The 19,410-nt window shown below is 66.8% G+C and overlaps 2 protein-coding genes across 2 annotated transcripts in view; one reads left to right on the forward strand and one right to left on the reverse strand.

The window, feature by feature from the left end:
* The window catches only part of LOC144489465 (solute carrier family 12 member 6-like), a gene marked incomplete at its 3' end in the record, with an annotated part of 44,133 nt that extends 34,887 nt beyond the window's left edge, over positions 1–9,246 (reverse strand). The window contains exon 1 of the mRNA XM_078207328.1: positions 8,764–9,246. Coding sequence (XP_078063454.1) covers positions 8,764–8,896 — 133 coding nt within the window. The remainder of the gene's footprint in view (positions 1–8,763) is intronic.
* A 190-nt stretch (positions 9,247–9,436) lies between these two features.
* nop10 (NOP10 ribonucleoprotein homolog (yeast)) lies at positions 9,437–19,009 on the forward strand. The gene is made up of 2 exons (XM_078207327.1): positions 9,437–9,568; positions 18,733–19,009. The coding sequence occupies exons 1-2, from the start codon at positions 9,515–9,517 to the stop codon at positions 18,871–18,873; spliced, it is 195 nt and encodes a 64-aa protein (XP_078063453.1). The 5' UTR covers positions 9,437–9,514; the 3' UTR covers positions 18,874–19,009.
* The last annotated feature ends 401 nt before the right edge of the window (positions 19,010–19,410 follow it).

Below are 19,410 nucleotides of genomic sequence, written 5' to 3' on the forward strand. Positions count from 1 at the left end.
ACACACAGGCACCCGGCGCCTACACACAGGCACCCGGCACGCACACACAGGCACCCGGCGCCTACACACAGGCACCCGGCACGCACACACAGGCACCCGGCGCCTACACACAGGCACCCGGCGCGCACACACAGGCACCCGGCGCGCACACACAGGCACCCGGCGCGCACACACAGGCACCCGGCGCGCCCACACAGGCACCCGGCGCGCACACACAGGCACCCGGCGCGCACACACAGGCACCCGGCGCGCACACACAGGCACCCGGCGCGCACACACAGGCACCCGGCGCGCACACACAGGCACCCGGCACGCACACACAGGCACCCGGCGCACACACACAGGCACCCGGCGCGCACACACAGGCACCCGGCGCGCACACACAGGCACCCGGCGCCTACACACAGGCACCCAGCGCGCACACACAGGCACCCGGCACGTACACACAGGCACCCGGCGCGCACACACAGGCACCCGGCGCCTACACACAGGCACCCGGCACCTACACACAGGCACCCGGCGCGCACACACAGGCACCCGGCACGCACACACAGGCACCCGGCGCGCACACACAGGCACCCGGCGCGCACACACAGGCACCCGGCGCGCACACACAGGCACCCGGCGCGCCCACACAGGCACCCGGCGTGCACACACAGGCACCCGGCGCGCACACACAGGCACCCGGCGCCTACACACAGGCACCCAGCGCGCACACACAGGCACCCGGCACGTACACACAGGCACCCGGCGCGCACACACAGGCACCCGGCGCCTACACACAGGCACCCGGCACCTACACACAGGCACCCGGCGCGCACACACAGGCACCCGGCGCGCACACACAGGCACCCGGCGCGCACACACAGGCACCCGGCGCGCACACACAGGCACCCGGCGCGCACACACAGGCACCCGGCGCGCCCACACAGGCACCCGGCGCGCACACACAGGCACCCGGCGCGCACACACAGGCACCCGGCGCGCACACACAGGCACCCGGCGCGCACACACAGGCACCCGGCGCGCACACACAGGCACCCGGCGCGCACACACAGGCACCCGGCGCGCACACACAGGCACCCGGCGCGCACACACAGGCACCCGGCGCCTACACACAGGCACCCAGCGCGCACACACAGGCACCCGGCGCGCACACACAGGCACCCGGCACGCACACACAGGCACCCGGCGCGCACACACAGGCACCCGGCGCCTACACACAGGCACCCAGCGCGCACACACAGGCACCCGGCACGTACACACAGGCACCCGGCGCGCACACACAGGCACCCGGCGCCTACACACAGGCACCCGGCACCTACACACAGGCACCCGGCGCGCACACACAGGCACCCGGCACGCACACACAGGCACCCGGCGCGCACACACAGGCACCCGGCGCGCACACACAGGCACCCGGCGCGCACACACAGGCACCCGGCGCGCACACACAGGCACCCGGCGCGCACACACAGGCACCCGGCGCGCACACACAGGCACCCGGCGCGCACACACAGGCACCCGGCACGCACACACAGGCACCCGGCGCACACACACAGGCACCCGGCGCGCACACACAGGCACCCGGCGTGCACACACAGGCACCCGGCGCCTACACACAGGCACCCAGCGCACACACACAGGCACCCAGCACGCACACACAGGCACCCGGCGCGCACACACAGGCACCCGGCACGCACACACAGGCACCCGGCGCGCACACACAGGCACCCAGCACGCACACACAGGCACCCGGCGCGCACACACAGGCACCCGGCACGCACACACAGGCACCCGGCGCGCACACACAGGCACCCGGCACGTACACACAGGCACCCGGCGCGCACACACAGGCACCCGGCGCCTACACACAGGCACCCGGCGCGCACACACAGGCACCCGGCGCGCCCACACAGGCACCCGGCGCGCACACACAGGCACCCGGCGCGCACACACAGGCACCCGGCGCGCACACACAGGCACCCGGCACGCACACACAGGCACCCGGCGTGCACACACAGGCACCCGGCGCGCACACACAGGCACCCGGCACGCACACACAGGCACCCGGCGCGCACACACAGGCACCCGGCGCGCACACACAGGCACCCGGCGCCTACACACAGGCACCCGGCGCGCACACACAGGCACCCGGCGCGCACACACAGGCACCCGGCGCCTACACACAGGCACCCGGCGTGCACACACAGGCACCCGGCGCACACACACAGGCACCCGGCGCGCACACACAGGCACCCGGCGCGCCCACACAGGCACCCGGCGCGCACACACAGGCACCCGGCGCGCACACACAGGCACCCGGCGCGCACACACAGGCACCCGGCGCGCACACACAGGCACCCGGCGCGCACACACAGGCACCCGGCGCGCACACACAGGCACCCGGCGTGCACACACAGGCACCCGGCGCGCACACACAGGCACCCGGCGCGCACACACAGGCACCCGGCACGCACACACAGGCACCCGGCGCCTACACACAGGCACCCGGCGCGCACACACAGGCACCCGGCGCGCACACACAGGCACCCGGCGTGCACACACAGGCACCCGGCGCGCACACACAGGCACCCGGCGCGCACACACAGGCACCCGGCGTGCACACACAGGCACCCGGCACGCACACACAGGCACCCGGCGCGCACACACAGGCACCCGGCGTGCACACACAGGCACCCGGCACGCACACACAGGCACCCGGCGCGCACACACAGGCACCCGGCACGCACACACAGGCACCCGGCGTGCACACACAGGCACCCGGCACGCACACACAGGCACCCGGCACGCACACACAGGCACCCGGCACGCACACACAGGCACCCGGCGCGCCCACACAGGCACCCGGCACGCACACACAGGCACCCGGCGCGCACACACAGGCACCCGGCACGCACACACAGGCACCCGGCGCGCACACACAGGCACCCGGCACGCACACACAGGCACCCGGCGCACACACACAGGCACCCGGCGCGCACACACAGGCACCCGGCACGCACACACAGGCACCCGGCACGCACACACAGGCACCCGGCACGCACACACAGGCACCCGGCGCACACACACAGGCACCCGGCGTGCACACACAGGCACCCAGCGTGCACACACAGGCACCCGGCGCGCACACACAGGCACCCGGCGCGCACACACAGGCACCCGGCGCGCACACACAGGCACCCGGCACGCACACACAGGCACCCGGCGCGCACACACAGGCACCCGGCGTGCACACACAGGCACCCGGCGCGCACACACAGGCACCCGGCGCGCACACACAGGCACCCGGCGCGCACACACAGGCACCCGGCACGCACACACAGGCACCCGGCGCGCACACACAGGCACCCGGCGCCTACACACAGGCACCCGGCGCGCACACACAGGCACCCGGCGCGCACACACAGGCACCCGGCGTGCACACACAGGCACCCGGCGCCTACACACAGGCACCCGGCGCGCACACACAGGCACCCGGCGTGCACACACAGGCACCCGGCGCCTACACACAGGCACCCGGCACGCACACACAGGCACCCGGCGCCTACACACAGGCACCCGGCACGCACACACAGGCACCCGGCGCCTACACACAGGCACCCGGCGCGCACACACAGGCACCCGGCGCGCACACACAGGCACCCGGCGCGCACACACAGGCACCCGGCGCGCCCACACAGGCACCCGGCGCGCACACACAGGCACCCGGCGCGCACACACAGGCACCCGGCGCGCACACACAGGCACCCGGCGCGCACACACAGGCACCCGGCGCGCACACACAGGCACCCGGCACGCACACACAGGCACCCGGCGCACACACACAGGCACCCGGCGCGCACACACAGGCACCCGGCGCGCACACACAGGCACCCGGCGCCTACACACAGGCACCCAGCGCGCACACACAGGCACCCGGCACGTACACACAGGCACCCGGCGCGCACACACAGGCACCCGGCGCCTACACACAGGCACCCGGCACCTACACACAGGCACCCGGCGCGCACACACAGGCACCCGGCACGCACACACAGGCACCCGGCGCGCACACACAGGCACCCGGCGCGCACACACAGGCACCCGGCGCGCACACACAGGCACCCGGCGCGCCCACACAGGCACCCGGCGTGCACACACAGGCACCCGGCGCGCACACACAGGCACCCGGCGCCTACACACAGGCACCCAGCGCGCACACACAGGCACCCGGCGCGCACACACAGGCACCCGGCGCGCACACACAGGCACCCGGCGCGCACACACAGGCACCCGGCGCCTACACACAGGCACCCGGCACGCACACACAGGCACCCGGCGCGCACACACAGGCACCCGGCGCGTACACACAGGCACCCGGCGCGCACACACAGGCACCCAGCGCGCACACACAGGCACCCGGCGCGCACACACAGGCACCCGGCGCGCACACACAGGCACCCGGCGCGCACACACAGGCACCCGGCGCCTACACACAGGCACCCGGCACGCACACACAGGCACCCGGCGCGCACACACAGGCACCCGGCGCGTACACACAGGCACCCGGCGCGCACACACAGGCACCCGGCGCGTACACACAGGCACCCGGCGCGCACACACAGGCACCCGGCGCCTACACACAGGCACCCGGCACCTACACACAGGCACCCGGCGCGCACACACAGGCACCCGGCGCGCACACACAGGCACCCGGCGCGCACACACAGGCACCCGGCGCGCACACACAGGCACCCGGCGCGCACACACAGGCACCCGGCGCGCCCACACAGGCACCCGGCGCGCACACACAGGCACCCGGCGCGCACACACAGGCACCCGGCGCGCACACACAGGCACCCGGCGCGCACACACAGGCACCCGGCGCGCACACACAGGCACCCGGCACGCACACACAGGCACCCGGCGCACACACACAGGCACCCGGCGCGCACACACAGGCACCCGGCGCGCACACACAGGCACCCGGCGCGCACACACAGGCACCCGGCGCCTACACACAGGCACCCAGCGCGCACACACAGGCACCCGGCACGTACACACAGGCACCCGGCGCGCACACACAGGCACCCGGCGCCTACACACAGGCACCCGGCACCTACACACAGGCACCCGGCGCGCACACACAGGCACCCGGCGCGCACACACAGGCACCCGGCGCGCACACACAGGCACCCGGCGTGCACACACAGGCACCCGGCGCCTACACACAGGCACCCAGCGCGCACACACAGGCACCCGGCGTGCACACACAGGCACCCGGCGCCTACACACAGGCACCCGGCGCGTACACACAGGCACCCGGCGCGCACACACAGGCACCCGGCGCCTACACACAGGCACCCGGCACCTACACACAGGCACCCGGCGCGCACACACAGGCACCCGGCGCGCACACACAGGCACCCGGCGCGCACACACAGGCACCCGGCGCGCACACACAGGCACCCGGCGCCTACACACAGGCACCCGGCACCTACACACAGGCACCCGGCGCGCACACACAGGCACCCGGCGCCTACACACAGGCACCCGGCGTGCACACACAGGCACCCGGCACGCACACACAGGCACCCGGCGCGTACACACAGGCACCCGGCGCGCACACACAGGCACCCGGCACGCACACACAGGCACCCGGCACGCACACACAGGCACCCGGCACGCACACACAGGCACCCGGCGCCTACACACAGGCACCCGGCGCGCACACACAGGCACCCGGCGCGCACACACAGGCACCCGGCGTGCACACACAGGCACCCGGCGCGCACACACAGGCACCCGGCGCGCACACACAGGCACCCGGCGCGCACACACAGGCACCCGGCGCGCACACACAGGCACCCGGCGCGCACACACAGGCACCCGGCGCGCACACACAGGCACCCGGCGCGCACACACAGGCACCCGGCGCCTACACACAGGCACCCGGCGCGCACACACAGGCACCCGGCGCCTACACACAGGCACCCGGCGCGCACACACAGGCACCCGGCGCACACACAGGCACCCGGCGCAACCCTGAGCGCCAATGCGAACTTGGACAAAGCAATAATGCAGTGCAAGTCATTACAACTAGCACTGGGTACCAACACAACAGTATAATACTGTGCACCAATACAACCCACTGTGCCAATACAACCCACTGTGCACCAATACAACCCACTGTGCCAATACAACCCACTGTGCACCAATACAACCCAGTGCACCAATACAACCCACTGTGCACCAATACAACCCAGTGCACCAATACAACCCACTGTGCCAATACAACCCACTGTGCACCAATACAACCCACTGTGCACCAATACAACCCAGTGCACCAATACAACCCACTGTGCCAATACAACCCACTGTGCACCAATACAACCCACTGTGCCAATACAACCCACTGTGCACCAATACAACCCACTGTGCACCAATACAACCCAGTGCACCAATACAACCCACTGTGCCAATACAACCCACTGTGCACCAATACAACCCACTGTGCACCAATACAACCCACTGTGCACCAATACAACCCAGTGCACCAATACAACCCACTGTGCCAATACAACCCACTGTGCCAATACAACCCACTGTGCACCAATACAACCCACTGTGCACCAATACAACCCACTGTGCACCAATACAACCCACTGTGCCAATACAACCCACTGTGCACCAATACAACCCACTGTGCACCAATACAACCCACTGTGCACCAATACAACCCACTGTGCCAATACAACCCACTGTGCCAATACAACCCAGTGCACCAATACAACCCACTGTGCCAATACAACCCACTGTGCCAATACAACCCACTGTGCCAATACAACCCACTGTGCCAATACAACCCACTGTGCACCAATACAACCCACTGTGCCAATACAACCCACTGTGCCAATACAACCCACTGTGCACCAATACAACCCACTGTGCACCAATACAACCCACTGTGCACCAATACAACCCACTGTGCACCAATACAACCCACTGTGCCAATACAACCCACTGTGCACCAATACAACCCAGTGCACCAATACAACCCACTGTGCCAATACAACCCACTGTGCACCAATACAACCCACTGTGCACCAATACAACCCACTGTGCACCAATACAACCCACTGTGCACCAATACAACCCACTGTGCCAATACAACCCACTGTGCCAATACAACCCACTGTGCCAATACAACCCACTGTGCCAATACAACCCACTGTGCCAATACAACCCAGTGCACCAATACAACCCACTGTGCCAATACAACCCACTGTGCCAATACAACCCACTGTGCCAATACAACCCACTGTGCCAATACAACCCACTGTGCCAATACAACCCACTGTGCCAATACAACCCACTGTGCCAATACAACCCACTGTGCCAATACAACCCACTGTGCCAATACAACCCACTGTGCCAATACAACCCTTGCTATTCCCCACCCCACTCTGGGATCTTGCTGTGCCCCCCTGCAGTGTAGGATCTTGTTGTGCCCCCCCTCCCCCCTACAGTGTGGGATCTTGCTGTGCCCCCCTCCCCACTATAGTGTGGGATCTTGCTGTGCCCCCCCTCCCCACTACAGTGTGGGATCTTGCTGTGCCCCCCTCCCCCACTGCAATGTGGGATCTTGCTGTGTCCCCCTCCCGGCAGTGTGGGATCTTGCTGTGCCCCCTCCCCCCTGTAGTGTAGGATCTTGCTGTGCTCCCTCCCCCACTGAAGTGTGGGATCTTGCTGTGCCTCCCTCACACTGCAGTGTGGGATCTTGCTGTGCCTCCCTCACACTGCAATGTGGGATCTTGCTGTGCCCCCCTCCCGGCAGTGTGGGATCTTGCTGTGCCCCCTCCCCCCCTGTAGTGTAGGATCTTGCTGTGCTCCCTCCCCCACTGAAGTGTGGGATCTTGCTGTGCCTCCCTCACACTGCAGTGTGGGATCTTGCTGTGCCCCCTCCCCGTCCCTCCCTGCAGCGTGGGATCTTGCTGTGCCCCCCCTCCCTGCAGTGTGGGATCTTGCTGTGCCCCCCTCCCCCCTGCAGTGTGGGATCTTGCTGTGCCTCCCCCCCCCCCCCTGCAGTGTGGGATCTTGCTGTGCCCCCTCCCCGTCCCTCCCTGCAGTGTGGGATTTTGCTGTGCCCCCTCCCTGCAGTGTGGGATCTTGCTGTGCCCCCTTCCCCATCCCCCCCTGCAGTGTGGGATCTTGCTGTGCCCCCTCCCCGTCCCTCCCTGCAGTGTGGGATCTTGCTGTGCCCCCTTCCCCGTCCCCCCCTGCAGTGTGGGATCTTGCTGTGCCCCCTCCCCGTCCCTCCCTGCAGTGTGTGATCTTGCTGTGCCCCCTTCCACGCCCCTCCCTGCAGTGTGGGATCTTGCTGTGCCCCCTCCACGCCCCTCCCTGCAGTGTGGGATCTTGCTGTGCCCCCTCCCCCCTGCAGTGTGGGATCTTCTTGTGCCCCCTCCCTGCAGTGTGGGATCCTCCTGTGCTCCCCCTCCCTGCAGTGTGGGATCCTCCTGTGCTTCCTCCCCGTCCCTCCCTGCATTGTGGGATCTTGCTGTGCCCCCTCCCCCGTCCCTCCCTGCAGTGTGGGATCCTCCTGTGCCCCCCTCCCTCCCTGCAGTGTGGGATCCTCCTGTGCCCCCCCTCCCTGCAGTGTGGGATCCTCCTGTGCCCCCCTCCCTCCCTGCAGTGTGGGATCCTCCTGTGCCCCCCCCCTCCCCCTCCCCGCAGTGTGGGATCTTGCTGTGCTCTCACCCTCGCCGCTCTCTCCGGCCGCCGGGCTCTGGTTCTCGCCGGGCGCCGTTCCCGCTCCGCCCGATTCTCCGCTCCCGCCCAGACCCGGCAGGTCCTCGGCGCGGGTCGGCGTCACCGTGAATCGCACCGACATCTCGGCCGGCCTCCCGACTAGTCGCCGATTAGCGGGGCCCGGGGGCTGATGGAGGCGGCAGGGGCAGCGGCAGCATCCCCGGGATGCAGCGAATCTCCCGATTAGTGGCCGATACTTGCTGAGGGGGACAACGAAGGGGGGAAGGTGGCGCTGAGTGGCGGGGGGGGGGGGGGGGGTGTCCAATCGATCGGTCAATCGGCCGATTCCGGCTGCCCGCCGGCCCCCTCAGCCCTCTCCCGCTCTCCCCGGCCGCCAACGGGCGGATAATCGGCCACTAATCGGCCGCCGATACCTCCGATTAGTCAGACAGGCGCCTGCGCGCAGGGGGCGCCCACCAACCGCCAAAGCGCGAGCACACCGGCTGGACGGAACTGCGCAGGCGCCGCTGAGGCGGCCGGCCGGCTGGGCGGGGCTGCGCAGGCGCGGCGGAGGCGAGCTGGGCCAGACTGCGCGGGCGCCGCTGGGGCGGCCGGCCGGCTGGGCGGGGACTGCGCAGGCGCGGCTCAGGTAAGGCGGTGACGCTGGCGGCCGGATGTGACGGTGGGAGCCGGAAGTCATTCCCTACCCGGAAGCGGCTGGTGGAGCTTCACGTGTGTCTGGAGGGACAGCAGCAGCACCATGTTCCTGCATTACTACCTGGACAGCAATGGCGACAGGGTTTACACCCTGAAGGTGGGGCAGCCTGGGGGAGGGGAGGCCTAATGTACTGGGGGATGGGGGGGTGAATGTGATGGGGGGAATGGGGGAGGGCCTAATGTGATGGGGGGGTTAATGTACTGGGGGGGACGGGGGGGGGGTTAATGTACTGGGGGGGACGGGGGGGGGGTTAATGTACTGGGGGGGACGGGGGGGGTTAATGTACTGGGGGGGACGGGGGGGGTTAATGTACTGGGGGGGACGGGGGGGGTTAATGTACTGGGGGGGACGGGGGGGGGGGTTAATGTACTGGGGGGGACGGGGGGGGGGTTAATGTACTGGGGGGGACGGGGGGGGGGTTAATGTACTGGGGGGGGACGGGGGGGGGTTAATGTACTGGGGGGGACGGGGGGGGGTTAATGTACTGGGGGGACGGGGGGGGGTTAATGTACTGGGGGGGACGGGGGGGGGGTTAATGTACTGGGGGGGACGGGGGGGGGGTTAATGTACTGGGGGGACGGGGGGGGTTAATGTACTGGGGGGACGGGGGGGGTTAATGTACTGGGGGGGACGGGGGGGTTAATGTACTGGGGGGGACGGGGGGGTTAATGTACTGGGGGGAGGGGGGGGTTAATGTACTGGGGGGACGGGGGGTTAATGTACTGGGGGACGGGGGGGTTAATGTACTGGGGGGGACGGGGGGTGTTAATGTACTGGGGGGGGACGGGGGGGGTTAATGTACTGGGGGGGACGGGGGGGGTTAATGTACTGGGGGGGACGGGGGGGGTTAATGTACTGGGGGGGACGGGGGGGGTTAATGTACTGGGGGGGACGGGGGGGGTTAATGTACTGGGGGGGGACGGGGGGGGTTTAATGTACTGGGGGGGACGGGGGGGGTTAATGTACTGGGGGGGACGGGGGGGGTTAATGTACTGGGGGGGACGGGGGGGGGGTTAATGTACTGGGGGGGACGGGGGGGGGGTTAATGTACTGGGGGGGACGGGGGGGGGTTAATGTACTGGGGGACGGGGGGGGGTAATGTACTGGGGGACGGGGGGGGGTTAATGTACTGGGGGGACGGGGGGGTTAATGTACTGGGGGGGGACGGGGGGGGGGTTAATGTACTGGGGGGGGACGGGGGGGGGTTAATGTACTGGGGGGGACGGGGGGGGGGTTAATGTACTGGGGGGGACGGGGGGGGGGTTAATGTACTGGGGGGGACGGGGGGGGGGTTAATGTACTGGGGGGGACGGGGGGGGGTTAATGTACTGGGGGGACGGGGGGGGGTTAATGTACTGGGGGGGACGGGGGGGTTAATGTACTGGGGGGGACGGGGGGGGGTTAATGTACTGGGGGGGACGGGGGGGGTTAATGTACTGGGGGGGACGGGGGGGGGTTAATGTACTGGGGGGGACGGGGGGGGGGGTTAATGTACTGGGGGGGACGGGGGGGGTTAATGTACTGGGGGGGACGGGGGGTTAATGTACTGGGGGGGACGGGGGGGGGGTTAATGTACTGGGGGGGACGGGGGGGGTTAATGTACTGGGGGGACGGGGGGTTAATGTACTGGGGGGGACGGGGGGGTTAATGTACTGGGGGGGACGGGGGGGGGTTAATGTACTGGGGGGGACGGGGGGGGGTTAATGTACTGGGGGGGACGGGGGGGGGGGGTTAATGTACTGGGGGGGACGGGGGGGGTTAATGTACTGGGGGGGACGGGGGGGGGGGGTTAATGTACTGGGGGGGACGGGGGGGGGGTTAATGTACTGGGGGGGACGGGGGGGGGGTTAATGTACTGGGGGGACGGGGGGGGGTTAATGTACTGGGGGGACGGGGGGGGTTAATGTACTGGGGGGGACGGGGGGGGGGGTTAATGTACTGGGGGGGACGGGGGGGGGGTTAATGTACTGGGGGGGACGGGGGGGGGGTTAATGTACTGGGGGGACGGGGGGGGGGGTTAATGTACTGGGGGGACGGGGGGGGGGTTAATGTACTGGGGGGGACGGGGGGGGGTTATGTACTGGGGGGGACGGGGGGGGGGGTTAATGTACTGGGGGGGACGGGGGGGTTAATGTACTGGGGGGGACGGGGGGGGGGGGTTAATGTACTGGGGGGGACGGGGGGGGGGGTTTAATGTACTGGGGGGGACGGGGGGGGTTAATGTACTGGGGGGGACGGGGGGGGGGGTTAATGTACTGGGGGGGACGGGGGGGGGGTTAATGTACTGGGGGGGACGGGGGGGGGTTAATGTACTGGGGGGGACGGGGGGGGGTTTAATGTACTGGGGGGGACGGGGGGGGGGTTAATGTACTGGGGGGGACGGGGGGGGGGGTTAATGTACTGGGGGGGACGGGGGGGGGGTTAATGTACTGGGGGGGACGGGGGGGGGTTAATGTACTGGGGGGACGGGGGGGTTAGTGTACTGGGGGGGACGGGGGGGGGTTAATGTACTGGGGGGGACGGGGGGGGGGTTAATGTACTGGGGGGGACGGGGGGGGGGTTAATGTACTGGGGGGGACGGGGGGGGGGTTAATGTACTGGGGGGGACGGGGGGGGGGGGTTAATGTACTGGGGGGGACGGGGCGGTTAATGTACTGGGGGGGACGGGGGTGTTAATGTACTGGGGGGACGGGGGGGGTTAATGTATTGGGGGGGACGGGGGGGTAATGTACTGGGGGGGACGGGGGGGTTAATGTACTGGGGGGGACGGGGGGGTTAATGTACTGGGGGGACGGGGGGGTTAATGTACTGGGGGGGACGGGGGGGGGTTAATGTACTGGGGGGGACGGGGGGGATAATGTACTGGGGGGGACGGGGGGGGGTTAATGTACTGGGGGGGACGGGGGGGGTTAATGTACTGGGGGGGACGGGGGGGGTTAATGTACTGGGGGGGACGGGGGGGGTTAATGTACTGGGGGGGACGGGGGGGGGGTTAATGTACTGGGGGGGACGGGGGGGGTTAATGTACTGGGGGGGACGGGGGGGTTAATGTACTGGGGGGGACGGGGGGGGGGTTAATGTACTGGGGGGGACGGGGGGAGGGTTAATGTACTGGGGGGACGGGGGGGTTAATGTACTGGGGGGGACGGGGGGGGGGGTTAATGTACTGGGGGGGACGGGGGGGGGGTTAATGTACTGGGGAGGACGGGGGGGGTTAATGTACTGGGGGGGACGGGGGGGGTTAATGTACTGGGGGGGGACGGGGGGGGTTAATGTACTGGGGGGGGACGGGGGGGGTTAATGTACTGGGGGGACGGGGGGGGTTAATGTACTGGGGGGGACGGGGGGGAGTTAATGTACTGGGGGGACGGGGGGTTAATGTACTGGGGGGGACGGGGGGGGTTAATGTACTGGGGGGGGGACGGGGGGGGTTAATGTACTGGGGGGGACGGGGGGGGTTAATGTACTGGGGGGGGACGGGGGGGGTTAATGTACTGGGGGGGGACGGGGGGGGTTAATGGACGGGGGGGGTTAATGGACGGGGGGGGTTAATGGACGGGGGGGGTTAATGTACTGGGGGGGGACGGGGGGGGGTTAATGTACTGGGGGGGACGGGGGGGGGGGTTAATGTACTGGGGGGGACGGGGGGGGGTTAATGTACTGGGGGGACGGGGGGTTAATGTACTGGGGGGGACGGGGGGGGTTAATGTACTGGGGGGGGACGGGGGGGTTAATGTACTGGGGGGGACGGGGGGGGTTAATGTACTGGGGGGGACGGGGGGTTAATGTACTGGGGGGGGACGGGGGGGGTTAATGTACTGGGGGGGACGGGGGGGGTTAATGTACTGGGGGGGACGGGGGGGGTTAATGTACTGAGGGGACGGGGGGGTTAATGTACTGGGGGGGACGGGGGGGGTTAATGTACTGGGGGGGACGGGGGGGGTTAATGTACTGGGGGGGACGGGGGGGGTTAATGTACTGAGGGGACGGGGGGGTTAATGTACTGGGGGGGACGGGGGGGGTTAATGTACTGGGGGGCCGGGGGGGTTAGTGGACGGGGGGGGTTAATGTACTGGGGGGGACGGGGGGTTAATGTACTGGGGGGGACGGGGGGGTTAATGTACTGGGGGGGACGGGGGGGGGGTTAATGTACTGGGGGGACGGGGGGTTAATGTACTGGGGGGGACGGGGGGGGTTAATGTACTGGGGGGGGACGGGGGGGTTAATGTACTGGGGGGGACGGGGGGGGTTAATGTACTGGGGGGGACGGGGGGGGTTAATGTACTGGGGGGGGACGGGGGGGGTTAATGTACTGGGGGGGACGGGGGGGGTTAATGTACTGGGGGGGACGGGGGGGGTTAATGTACTGAGGGGACGGGGGGGTTAATGTACTGGGGGGGACGGGGGGGGTTAATGTACTGGGGGGGACGGGGGGGGTTAATGTACTGGGGGGGGACGGGGGGGGTTAATGGACGGGGGGGGTTAATGTACTGGGGGGGACGGGGGGGGTTAATGTACTGGGGGGGACGGGGGGGGGTTAATGTACTGAGGGGACGGGGGGGTTAATGTACTGGGGGGGACGGGGGGGGTTAATGTACTGGGGGGCCGGGGGGGTTAGTGGACGGGGGGGTAATGTACTGGGGGGGACGGGGGGTTAATGTACTGGGGGGGACGGGGGGGTTTAATGTACTGGGGTGGACGGGGGGGGGGTTAATGTACTGGGGGGGGACGGGGGGGTTAATGTACTGGGGGGGACGGGGGGGGTTAATGTACTGGGGGGACGGGGGGGTTAATGTACTGGGGGGGACAGGGGGGGTTAATGTACTGGGGGGACGGGGGGGGTTAGTGTACTGGGGGGGACGGGGGGGGGTTAATGCGATGGGGGGTTAATGTACTGGGGGGGACAGGGGGGGTTAATGTACTGGGGGGGACGGGGGGGGTTAGTGTACTGGGGGAGACGGGGGGGTTAATGTACTGGGGGAGACGGGGGGGGGTTAATGCGATGGGGGGTTAATGTACTGGGGGGGACGGGGGGGTTAATGTACTGGGGGACGGGGGGGGTTAATGTACTGGGGGGACGGGGGGGTTAATGTACTGGGGGGACGGGGGGGGTTAATGTACTGGGGGGGACGGGGGGGGTTAATGTACTGGGGGGGACGGGGGGGGTTAATGTACTGGGGGGGACGGGGGGGTTAATGTACTGGGGGGGACGGGGGGGGTTAATGTACTGGGGGGACGGGGGGGTTAATGTACTGGGGGGGACGGGGGGGTTAATGTACTGGGGGGACGGGGGGGGTTAATGTACTGGGGGGACGGGGGGGTTAATGTACTGGGGGGGACGGGGGGGTTAATGTACTGGGGGGACGGGGGGGGTTAATGTACTGGGGGGGACGGGGGGGGTTAATGTACTGGGGGGGGACGGGGGGGGTTAATGTACTGGGGGGACGGGGGGGGTTAATGTACTGGGGGGGGACGGGGGGGGTTAATGTACTGGGGGGGACGGGGGGGTTAATGTACTGGGGGGGACGGGGGGGGTTAATGTACTGGGGGGGACGGGGGGGGTTAAAGTACTGGGGGGGACGGGGGGGTTAATGTACTGGGGGGGACGGGGGGGGTTAATGTACTGGGGGGGACGGGGGGGGTTAATGTACTGGGGGGGACGGGGGGGTTAATGTACTGGGGGGGGACGGGGGGGCTTAATGTACTGGGGGGGACGGGGGGGGTTAATGTACTGGGGGGGGACGGGGGGGCTTAATGTACTGGGGGGGACGGGGGGGGGTTAATGTACTGGGGGGGACGGGGGGGTTAGTGGACGGGGGGGTTAATGTACTGGGGGGACGGGGGGGTTAATGTACTGGGGGGACGGGGGGGTTAATGTACTGGGGGGACGGGGGGGGTTAATGTACTGGGGGGGACGGGGGGGGTTAATGTACTGGGGGGGACGGGGGGTTAATGTACTGGGGGGGAAGGGGGGGGTTAATGTACTGGGGGGAAGGGGGGGGTTAATGTACTGGGGGGGACGGGGGGGTTAATGTACTGGGGGGACGGGGGGGTTAATGTACTGGGGGGACGGGGGGGGTTAATGTACTGGGGGGACGGGGGGGTTAATGTACTGGGGGGACGGGGGGGGTTAATGTACTGGGGGGACGGGGGGGGTTAATGTACTGGGGGGGACGGGGGGGTTAGTGGACGGGGGGGTTAATGTACTGGGGGGACGGGGGGGTTAATGTACTGGGGGGACGGGGGGGGTTAATGTACTGGGGGGACGGGGGGGGTTAATGTACTGGGGGGGACGGGGGGGTTAGTGGACGGGGGGGTTAATGTACTGGGGGGGCGGGGGGGTTAATGTACTGGGGGACGGGGGGGGTTAATGTACTGGGGGGACGGGGGGGGTTAATGTACTGGGGGGGACGGGGGGGTTAGTGGACGGGGGGGTTAATGTACTGGGGGGACGGGGGGGTTAATGTACTGGGGGGGGGGCGGGGGGGGTTAATGTACTGGGGGGGAGGGGGGGGTTAATGTACTGGGGGGACGGGGGGGGTTAATGTACTGGGGGGGGGCGGGGGGGGTTAATGTACTTGGGGGGGGGCGGGGGGGGTTAATGTACTGGGGGGGACGGGGGGGGGTTAATGTACTGGGGGGGACGGGGGGGGTTAATGTACTGGGGGGGACGGGGGGGTTAATGTACTGGGGGGGACGGGGGGGTTAATGTACTGGGGGGGACGGGGGGGGTTAATGTACTGGGGGGACGGGGGGGGTTAATGTACTGGGGGGGACGGGGGGGTTAATGTACTGGGGGGGAGGGGGGGGGGTTAATGTACTGGGGGGGACGGGGGGGTTAATGTACTGGGGGGGGACGGGGGGGGTTAATGTACTGGGGGGACGGGGTGTTAATGTACCGGGGGGGGTTAATGTACTGGGGGGGACGGGGGGTTAATGTACTGGGGGCGACGGGGGGGGTTAATGTCCTGGGGGCACGGGGGGTTTAATGTACTGGGGGGGAGGGGGGGGTTAATGTACTGGGGGGGACGGGGGGTGTTAATGTACTGGGGGGGACGGGGGGGGTTAATGTACTGGGGGGACGGGGGGGTTAATGTACTGGGGGGGGACGGGGGGGGTTAATGTCCTGGGGGCACGGGAGGTTTAATGTACTGGGGGGGAGGGGGGGGTTAATGTACTGGGGGGGACGGGGGGGGTTAATGTACTGGGGGGGACGGGGGGGTTAATGTACTGGGGGGGACGGGGGGGGTTAATGTACTGGGGGGGACGGGGGGGGTTAATGTACTGGGGGGGACGGGGGGGGGGTTAATGTACTGGGGGGGACGGGGGGGGTTAATGTACTGGGGGGGACGGGGGGGTGAATGTACTGGGGGGACGGGGGGGTGAATGTACTGGGGGGGACGGGGGGGGTTAATGTACTGGGGGGGACGGGGGGGGGTTAATGTACTGGGGGGGACGGGGGGGGTTAATGTACTGGGGGGGACGGGGGGGTTAATGTACTGGGGGGGACGGGGGGGGTTAATGTACTGGGGGGGACGGGGCGGTTAATGTACTGGGGGGGACGGGGGGGTTAATGTCCTGGGGGCACGGGGGGTTTAATGTACTGGGGGGAGGGGGGGGTTAATGTACTGGGGGGACGGGGGGGTGAATGTACTGGGGGGGACGGGGGGGTTAATGTACTGGGGGGGACGGGGGGGGTTAATGTACTGGGGGGGACGGGGGGGTTAATGTACTGGGGGGGACGGGGGGCTTAATGTACTGGGGGGGACGGGGGGGTGAATGTACTGGGGGGGACGGGGGGGTGAATGTACTGGGGGGGACGGGGGGGTGAATGTACTGGGGGGGACGGGGGGGTGAATGTACTGGGGGGGACGGGGGGGTTAATGTACTGGGGGGGACGGGGGGTTAATGTACTGGGGGGGAGAGGGCCCAATATACTTGAGGGGAGGGGCTGATATACTGGGGGGCGGTGCCTCCTGTCCCTGTGTAACAGACTTGGGAAGAGTGGCTGAATGGCCTCCTCCTGTTCCTGTGTAACAGGCTCGGGGAGAGGGGCTGAATGGCCTCCTCCTGTTCCTGTGTAACAGGCTCGGGGAGAGGGGCTGAATGGCCTCCTCCTGTTCCTGTGTAACAGGCTTGGGAAGAGGGGCTGAATGGCCTCCTCCTGTCCCTGTGTAACAGGCTCGGGGAGAGGGGCTGAATGGCCTTCTCCTGTTCCTGTGCAACAGGCTGGAGAGAGAGGGGCTGAATGGCCTCCTCCTGTTCCTGTGTAACAGGCTTGGGAAGAGTGGCTGAATGGCCTCCTCCTGTTCCTGTGTAACAGACTTGGGGAGAGGGGCTGAATGGCCTCCTCCTGTTCCTGTGTAACAGGCTCGGGGAGAGGGGCTGAATGGCCTCCTCCTGTTCCTGTGTAACAGGCTCGGGGAGAGGGGCTGAATGGCCTCCTCCTGTTCCTGTGTAACAGGCTTGGGAAGAGGGGCTGAATGGCCTCCTCCTGTCCCTGTGTAACAGGCTCGGGAGAGGGGCTGAATGGCCTTCTCCTGTTCCTGTGCAACAGGCTGGAGAGAGAGGGGCTGAATGGCCTCCTCCTGTTCCTGTGTAACAGACTCGGGGAGAGTGGCTGAATGGCCTCCTCCTGTTCCTGTGTAACAGACTTGGGGAGAGGGGCTGAATGGCCTCCTCCTGTTCCTGTGTAACAGGCTCGGGGAGAGTGGCTGAATGGCCTCCTCCTGTTCCTGTGTAACAGACTTGGGGAGAGGGGCTGAATGGCCTCCTCCTGTTCCTGTGTAACAGGCTCGGGGAGAGGGGCTGAATGGCCTCCTCCTGTTCCTGTGTAACAGGCTTGGGAAGAGGGGCTGAATGGCCTCCTCCTGTCCCTGTGTAACAGGCTCGGGGCGAGGGGCTGAATGGCCTTCTCCTGTTCCTGTGCAACAGGCTGGAGAGAGAGGGGCTGAATGGCCTCCTCCTGTTCCTGTGTAACAGGCTCGGGGAGAGGGGCTGAATGGCCTCTTCCTGTTCCTGTGGACCAGGCTCTGTATGGGCTGAATGGCCTGTTCCTGTGTACCAGGCTGGGGGAGAGGGGCTGAATGGCCTGTTCCTGTGTACCAGGCTGGGGGAGAGGGGCTGAATGGCCTGTTCCTGTGTACCAGGCTGGGGGAGAGAGGCTGAATGGCCTGTTCCTGTGTACCAGGCTGGGGGAGAGGGGTTGAATGGCCCCCTGTCTCACTCTGGTTTTTCTTCTGTCTCTCCGGCCCTCCCAGAAAGTGGATCCAAGCGGAAGTACCACGTCCAGCGCCCATCCCGCCCGCTTCTCCCCGGATGACAAGTATTCCCGCCACCGAGTGACCATCAAGAGACGCTTCAACCTGCTCATGACCCAGCAGCCACCTCCCATCCTCTGATCCTCGACCTACGACCCCACGTTGCGACCTCGGGGGAGCTGTAGATCGGGAAGGAGCCTTCCAGCCTGGGAGAATGAAGGATGTTCCTGTCCAAATCTCGAATGTTTTCTGAATAAACCATTCTTGTTTGAACCCCCATCTGTCTCTCCGTGTCTCTCTCTCTCTCTCTACAACACATCTCCTCCAACTCTGTTTTAAATTTCCTGCCCCTTATCCTGAGACTCTGACCTCTCGTTCTAGAATGTCCCACCAGAGGAAGCACCCACTCCACGTCTACCTTCTCCACACCTTTTATCATCTTGTGTGCCTCGATCTGATCTCCCCTCATTCTTCTCGATTCCAGAGAGTAGCAGCCTCAACTGTTCAATCTCTCCTCATACGACAAACCCCTCATCTCTGGAATCAATCCAGTGAACCTCCTCTCAGCTGCCTCCAATGCCACTACATCTTTCCATCAGACATAGGAGCAGAATGAGGCCACTCGGCCCATCGAGTCTGCTCCGCCATTCAATCATGGCTGATCCTTTTCCCATCCCC

This window comes from Mustelus asterias, unplaced genomic scaffold (assembly GCF_964213995.1).
Source record: "Mustelus asterias unplaced genomic scaffold, sMusAst1.hap1.1 HAP1_SCAFFOLD_2212, whole genome shotgun sequence".
Classification (NCBI taxonomy): Eukaryota; Metazoa; Chordata; class Chondrichthyes; order Carcharhiniformes; family Triakidae; genus Mustelus; species Mustelus asterias.